Below are 8424 nucleotides of genomic sequence, written 5' to 3' on the forward strand. Positions count from 1 at the left end.
GTTACGTATGGGCCTACCGGGCACGTGCCCAGGGCACTAGACCACAGGGGGGCCCAGCCGTAATACTGCTCCTCCAGGAATGTGATTTCAACCGTGCCCCCTCAGGATTTTAAGCAAAGTGGATTTTGAATGCAGCTTCCAAAAGACCAAAAATTGTTATATTTGATACTATTAGAACGTTCAGTGCGGCACAGAATCAGCTGCCAAATTCAAATCTGCGTTCGTGCTTTGGCTTGCGTTGAGCCAGACGCGTTTTTACAGTGCTGAGCATTATAACCAATCACACAGGATTCTGTTGAGCTTATGAATGCAATGGCCAATCAGAGGCATTCAGATGAGTCATCGCTGAAAAGCCTGTGTTTTGTTCAGTGCGCGCGCTCGCTGACTGAATGCTGTTCTCTGGCGAATTCTCTCATCATAAACAAAGTGCAGATGTGTGTACGATGTAAGTAAGATATTCATTTCACAGTATAAACAGCTTCAGTGATTATAATGGGAGTTGTTGAGAGTGCTTGAACTCTGTCTAGACTGACGTTAATATTCTTTGATAATGCAAATATTCTTTGCTCTCTTTATGTATAATGAAAGTGTTATAATTAGTAACTTACAATGTTTTTATTAAATTTACCTTAAATACAAAGTCAGTCATATTAAAAATATTCTATGAATCTTTATATATATATACCTATATCGTAATTTGTGCTCCGAAGATCAATGAAGGTCTTACGGGTTTGGAACGACATGAGGGTGAGTATCTAAAGACAGAATTTTAATTTCAACCATCACAACTATCCCTTCAAGAGACTAATGGTAATTTATGGGGCGACGGATTTACCCGTGTGATGCTGCGTTCAATCTTTCTCTGCCTCTCGCTGATATCTCCTCCACGACTGGACTTGTGGCTGGAGTTGACAGTTCGGATGATGGACACATATGTAAAAACTATAACAAATAGTGGCACAAAGAAGTTGAAGAAGAAAATGCTGATGACGTAGAGCTTGACCGGAACAGAGTACAGCGCTTGCATCCAGTTGATTTCACACGTCCCATACCCGCGAGCTGCAGAGGAAATGAAATTCAGTGATCTCTAATTCAACTCAATTTTTAAAGAGGCTGAATGTCTTGCTTCAGTCCTACCTCTGTAACTGCCCCAGCCCAGCAGCGGAGCTCCAGCCCAGAACAGAGAGCACAGCCAGACAGCAGCTATGACCAAGCAGATATTCCGCTTGCTGACGTGATGAGCTGAAGGACATGGCAGAAACACTCGCATCAGCAGTCCTCATAGTGTAATCATGCCGATTTATCTAGTATTTGTGCAGCCAAGGCTAGAGCGCTTCTAAAAAAAGCAAAAATAACATGGTTCTAGATTTATCAAAGACTCAACTTCAGAGGATTTCAGGTCTTGGAAGAACCTGGTTCAACCATTTATTGTTCAATGAAAGACAAAACGAACAGGATTTCCTGGTTTCCAAATCTCTTTGGGTCAGATCACCGTGTCCTACTGTAAATCATAATCATACAAGTCTTTCAAACTTTTTAATGTCAAGGACCCCAAAATTGCCTTGTGAGGGACCCCTTTTCTAAAATATAAAATTTAAAGCTTAAAGATCCACTTATACAGTGTAAGAAATAAACACATATGAAAAAAAAATTCTCACATAGAACATATATATGTGACCCTGGACCACAAACCCAGTCATAAGGGTCAATTTTTTGAAATTGAGATTTATGCATCATCTGAAAACTGAATAAATAAGCTTTCCATTGGTTTGTTAGGATAGGACAATATTTGACTGAGATACAACTATTTGAAAATCTGGAATCTGAGGGTGCCAAAAAAATCTAAATATTGAGAAAATCGCCTTTAAAGTTGTCCAAATGAAGTTCTAAGCAATGCATATTACTAATCAAAAATTAAGTTTTGATATATTTATGGTAGGAAATTTACAAAATATCTTCATGGAACATGATCTTTACTTAATAGCCTAATGATTTTTGACTTACAAGAAAAATCGATAATTTTGAACCATACAATGCATTGTTGGCTATTGCTATACAAATATACCCGTGCGACTTATGAGTGGTTTTGTGGTACAGGGTCACATATAATTCATATACACATTACTATATTGATTGTCTAGGTTATTGATCATTTATTTTAAATTAATTATAATCCTACAGTAAATAATAAATTAATTAGAAAGCAAAAATAAACTAACAATATCAAATTTGCCTAATATTGTTATTCATAAATGTCTTAGATATAAATGGTATTTTAAAAATAAATAGTAATATATTTTATTAATATATCACAATACATGTTAAACAATTGTTTTGTAAAATCTACTTTTTTCCAAATCAGTTTCTCTGAAAACCCCATAGCACCCCTGTCCTAAAATTTGGTAATTATATGGCACCCTTTCCTAAACTCTTTAAAAGTAATGTATGCAGCTAATTTGTACTCCATTAGTCTGTTGGAAACCACACAAAACTTTGAAAAAATGTTGGGGTGAATTGATTTTGCATAGACTTTGTAATGTAATTACAGAGCAGCTTTCAATGCATGAGCACCTGCTCTAAATACTGGGTACCAGCTATACAAAGGTATAGTAACAACGTAGGTTTGGCCAGGATAGAGCATACCATGCTGAGGCTGGCAACCTTTGATGTAGCGGATGACACTGATGGCTGTCAGTGTGCTGATGCTGATGAGTCCGAAGAGCAAGATTAGGAATCCATCCACCTGGCCAAGACACATCTTATACATTGCAAGCAGGTCTGGCATTCTCTGCAAACCTGAGGCAGTAATCGCTCTGACTCGTCTCATCACCCACTAACCAGGCCCTGGGGAACAAGCCAGCAAAATTAGGGGATAAAAGGACACACGCCCGTGTACTTGGAACGACTACAAATAAATCATCTCTTCAGCCCCTCCTGCCTCATATCACCACCTGCCAGACTGCAAAGAGAACACAGTGATGGACCTCTCACACCAGATACTGCGTAATGTTCTCTAAGAGCATGCAGTGAACTAAAAGGAATCATGCTTAAAGGCACTTGATCATTTGAACTTTGTAACTGAATTATTAGTATTTTTTTCACTTACTCCCCCTCATGTGGTTCTAAACCTGTAAGACTTTCCTCAGTGGACCATAAAAGTATTCATACAAAGTTTTTGTCCATACAATACCTAATCTAACCCCTTTACTTTTCATTGTACATACAAAAAAATCGGAAACTTTTTTTCAGAATATCTTCGTGTTCCACAATAGAAAGAAAGTCATGCAGGTTTTATGTGGCATATCATCACCTTACCTTGCAAGTCCAAAATGTCTTTATAAGATAGCCTTGATCCCTGAGAACATCAAAAAATTAAAGGATTCCTCGAGAATACCCAAAAATAGCAATGCTGGCGTCAGAAACGGCAAGGTTGAGAGTCAAGAAATCCTGTGGTTCCAGACTTTCTTTGCTTGGTTAAAAGTAATATTACAACCCCATTTCCAATCCAAGAAAGCCATCCTATCAAAAAAATAAATAAAATTCACTGATTCTTTCTCACATGACATCTTTAAATGTAGCGAAGCTCAAGAAGAAACAAATCACAGTAACGTACGGGGAATTCAATGCAATTACACCAGACTAATTACCTAGTATCACCAAATAGACACCAATAGCTGTTTCTCCTCCATTCGACACTCGGTAGACTGTGACATTTGAGGGAAGAACATTGTGGATGTCCATCTTCCATGAAAATCTTTAGGTTGGACTCATCTCAGGGTGACGTTTGCTATGGTTCACAGCCTTGCTCTCTTCATTGGTGGAAGATCTAGCAGACTAGACCGAATACAATAGATCTACACTTGAGCAAACATCTTAACTGTAACAGAGCACCAGTGTTGATCAAGACTAGTTGTAATCTCCTTATCCTGTTAAAGACTTTAGAGACTGAGACTTTTGGGACAGTTCTCGTCAGTCAGCAAACCACTTAAGGCATTTACCTCTGCTGTTGAACTCACCCGACGTCAGTAAGCCCATGATGAGGCATACCATGTCTAAATCTATGCTGATGACCCACTCAAAGTAGACTCAAAGAAAGAAAACAAAGTGCAACTGGTGCGTAAGACTTTATTGTCGTGAACCTTTAGTATTGAATTAAATAGTATAGGAAACAGTATAAAGTACATGGAATATGAGTGATTCTGAAGTTAGAGGGGTTTTAATGGAGTACAACTGAAGAGATCTTGATTCCAGTTTCGAGAAGGGTGGATAACTGGACTTCAACGCTCCTCCTATTTCTGACCAAGCTGGGAGAGCTGTGGAGAAATGAATGGGTTTAGTGTTAACCACTCTGATACTCCAGAATCACATCAACAAAAGTAGGATTACTACTGAATAATTGTTCAGCAAACAGTCAGTCATATAAGTTCATGACCACAGCAAGAATTGGGAGAAGTAAGACACACTTGCCTCTTTTTCACTCAAAGCAAAGGGGTAAATGGGTAAATGTATATTAACAAGAAATTGATGTGGAAAAAAAACAAGGCAAAATGTTAAAAAAAATATTTACAGAGGGAAAGGCACGTTATGACTTGGTGTCAACTTTGTTGAGACAAAGTACAACATAGACTTGCTTCAAGCAGCAAAAAGCATTCCAAGACACTCAAAGCAGTGTCATTCCCTTCAACTCAACGATAATTGGTTGGGTTTTAGAGCAATGGATTGTGAAGCATCTGATTTTTCACTAAATTCTGTCATCGTATATGAAAACATGTTAATGAATTTGTATCTGGTAACTGACATTTTAAACGTTGGGAAGCGATCATACCTGTTTCATGAACTGGGCTGCATTGAAAAGCTCACTACAGCCATAAAGAACCCGCTTCCCTTGCCTGGCCTGTAGAGAAGGAAATCATTGCACTTACAAGCAAGCCAAGTTCTTGTAGCATATTTTACATGTCAAAATGTGTGCAACCATACCTTTGTGTAGTCAACAAGATTTTGATACTCTATGTAATTGCCCCCACCAACGACAAAGACGATGGCCTGTGAAATGATCATCTGTCATCAGCTGTTCAAGCACAATAATGTGTGAATTTCAATGCAACCTGTACAAACACTCTGTATTAAATAAAACCCTGTAATATTTCACAGGCGGATTCAAATGGCCGTCCTACAGACATGAGCTCAGACACTCTGGGCTTCCAGCTCACTTTGTCAGCAGCAAGGCCTAATCTCCACTAGCAACAGAAGGCTATCTGTGCCATAGACTAACCCTGCCAGGTTACAGTGCATGGGCGCCAAAGCATGACGATAACGTATCAACATCCACATGGTACAAAATCACAACCATCAGATATCGGCTTTTTATACTCACCTCTTGAAAGGGGTTCTTGTTCCTTGGAATGGAGCTGAGGGAGTTAAACAGTTAGGATTAATTCATCCTCACCGGCAGAGAGCAAAAATAGCCAATAGTTGTAGAAAGAAAAAAAATGACAGATCTTCTTATATTCTAAATATTTTCAGTGGAAAGTTACAGCTTTGGCAAGGATGTGCAGATCCGTTATTTACCTAACTTCAATACTGCCTTATGTGTATGTAATAAAGACACAAGTGATTTCGAATTCCTCCATGGATCAAATGCCTTTAACATACTATTTGAATACAGTGGGACCAAGTCAAACACTGAGATGTATCATTTGAAAATATAAGGAGCCTAGTCTTCGTCTTCGGTGTCCTACCTCTCGCTTCCGCGAAGCATCTTGGGATCAAAGTATCTGTAGTCATCAGTCTCCTACAAAAATCACAACACATAACATTAGGCATTACAGAGCATGTAAGTAAATTAAGGATGAAATAACACTCAGCGCACCCTCCCCACATCACCATCTCCTAAAAACCTCCTCATCTATCTACATTAAACGCTTATCAAGATCGAATGCTTCCCAGCAACCATTCGTCTGAGAAGATTCAAGAAGCCTCAAACAGCAAAATGTCCTCCAGTTTGACTCAAAAAAGCAAGATTAAAAAAAAGCAAGCATTGCTCTGCTTTGAAGAGTCTCGACACAAATTGAGGAGAGCTGTCTCCGAGGCGGAGGCCAATGGCCTCCTACTTCCTCATCCTCCGTATCGGATGGGCCAAGCCTGTCTCTTCCCCCACGGGACCTCAGTCAGCCCGGCCTGGCGCATACTTCATTCTGGGAAGAAATACTTTGCCGTCAACTCACAGAAAGAAGAGCCTTTGCTGTACTTCCAAATGGTGAAATGCTCCAGATTTTTCTGCTATCAGTTTACCCTTGTCGGGTAGCGAAGCTCAATATTACCCTGTCGCACAGGCCCATCTGCGAGGACTATCTGACGAGTGGCAGAGGCAGGAGATTCTGTAGCGCTCAGCCACCCAGCTTCCCCAACAACAGCCGTATTGTGCAGGGCACTGAAATTCCAGTAGCTGAGAAAATGAGAATACGGTTATGTTCAATTCAAGTTTATGGGCAATGAAGGGGAAGCATTTCCAGTCGGTAACGGGATACGGCAATCTGTCCACCCCAGCTTTTGAGAGCGAGAAGATCGAAGGGACCCTGAGGGTGTTTCAGAAGGAAATAAGGTCTTTATGTCAAGGAATGAGAAGGGGAAGCCAAGAGGCCGCTGTTACACAAACGAATGATTGCAAGAGCTAATATGTCAGCTAGCTGTCTCCATTAAAGCGCTTTATATTTAAAACGTTGGGACAGTTCTTGGAAGGGTGCTTAGGGAGAATTCAAGACATCTAAACAGAAACGAGTCCTAGAAGTCATATCATGAGGGCGCTGTCAAAGATTTGCCACATCATCTCTTCTGTGGTAATTCCACATTTATAAAACATCAGCATCAATCATTCCCCACGCACCGTCCAGGCAGTTAGTTGATTTCAAAGCATCGGGAGAAATTTTCAAAACAGATTTTTCCTTCAAGGCTATCCAATGATAACTTGAAAACAGCCAGTGTGCTCAAATACCTGATGCCTCATATACAGACGTTTTGCAGACAATGAGATCCTCGAGCATAGCCGAACATAATCCCATTTTCGATGAAATAGCTTCAGCTGCTGTAGAGACGCCCCCTTGTGCTGCTCACATGAGGGGTTTGCACCTTTGTTCCGCCTCACAAAGGTGAAAAACCCAAATGGACTGCTTCCAAATCCCTCAGCCCTAGAAACTTAATACATTGTGCTTCGGGTTCACTCACTAGAAACCCTCTCCCTCTCTCTCCACAGGTGTTCCCCTGGCTGAGACAGTCGCATTAACCGTGCAGCTCAGATTGCTTGGATTGAGGTCTCGGCACACTCAAAGTGCCTCATTCAGGGTGAATTCAGTGTCCCATAGCCCTGCAGTGTCATACGCATTAATCCGCAGTGGGAGGTAAAGCAGTCAGCCTTGGCAATACAGAATCTTGTGTGCACACTGGACACAATTACACTAAAGATCGTTTTAGATTTAGACTTTCAGCTAACAATCAAAATTCTTCTTTATTACTGAAAGAGTTTCATACTAATATATCAGCAAAACATGTTTAATATTTGTACTTATGAGGGAGAAGATGAAAGGATGTTAAGGAAAGGGAGAAACAGACAAGGACGCTCACCGGGTTTGACTTCATTTCCATCAAGTTGTCCAAGATGCGAGTAACTGGCAAGTTCTATGAGAGAAACAATTGAGAATCATAATAAACCCTAAAAAAGAACCAGATGCTTTTGATCTAAAGAAACTTAGAAATAAGGAACATCACAATCAATTTATCAAACAAAAGCCAGAAGTACCGCAATATCAAATATGACTAGTAGAGAAGTTGGAGCAGAAGTAAAAAACAGAAAAGAGTTTGCGAAGGTTTTGGAAAATGCTGCTTACTCACTGACCATTAATATATCACTTTTATTTCCCCAAAATGAATTTTTTATTTGTTAAGGAACTTTTATTTTGGTAGTGTATCCAATCTTACATTTCAAAAGTTGCTGCCACGATGCCTGAATGCACATCATTTTGCTGTTTCTTAGGTGTTCAGTGTGTTTTTATAGTACTGTCCTGGTTTTTAAGCCGAAAGTATACTTCATTTTTTAAAGCATACGTTGCTAGCGTATGTGGAACAACAACAACAAACTACTTCAGACTGCAACAACAACAGATGCCTATGTTGATAAATGCTGGTGTGAGGGGATAAGAGATACCGGCAACTCCAATTTAAAGTACAAAGATATTTCAGTCGGCCATAACCTCAGAAGAGAAACAACGCAGACACTAGACAAGGATGAAAGTTTGTAGTGTGCTTGTGTTGAGTGCCAGTGGCGTGCACAGAGGACAGGGGCTAAGCAGCGTTGCTAGGGCACAAGGATGAAACAAGGGTGGGGGTGGGTGGGGTTTCCCCCTCGGTAGCATCAGCGAATAAAGGGACGGG

General features: G+C 40.1%; 1 protein-coding gene and 1 pseudogene across 1 annotated transcript in view; both read right to left on the bottom strand.

Moving 5' to 3' along the window:
* LOC107697681 (opsin-5-like) overlaps positions 1-3866 on the bottom strand; it is a 13073-nt pseudogene extending 9207 nt beyond the window's left edge.
* Positions 3867-4116: 250 nt separating this feature from the next.
* scfd1 (sec1 family domain containing 1) overlaps positions 4117-8424 on the bottom strand; it is an 18117-nt gene continuing 13809 nt past the window's right edge. Inside the window, exons 20-25 of the mRNA XM_016498532.1 lie at positions 7618-7671; positions 5739-5791; positions 5375-5408; positions 4978-5043; positions 4826-4894; positions 4117-4313 (exon numbers count right to left, since the gene is read on the bottom strand). Coding sequence (XP_016354018.1) covers positions 4290-4313; positions 4826-4894; positions 4978-5043; positions 5375-5408; positions 5739-5791; positions 7618-7671 — 300 coding nt within the window. The 3' untranslated portion in view covers positions 4117-4289. The remainder of the gene's footprint in view (positions 4314-4825; positions 4895-4977; positions 5044-5374; positions 5409-5738; positions 5792-7617; positions 7672-8424) is intronic.

Source organism: Sinocyclocheilus anshuiensis, unplaced genomic scaffold (genome assembly GCF_001515605.1).
Source record: "Sinocyclocheilus anshuiensis isolate Anshui unplaced genomic scaffold, SAMN03320099.WGS_v1.1 scaffold446, whole genome shotgun sequence".
Taxonomy (NCBI): Eukaryota; Metazoa; Chordata; class Actinopteri; order Cypriniformes; family Cyprinidae; genus Sinocyclocheilus; species Sinocyclocheilus anshuiensis.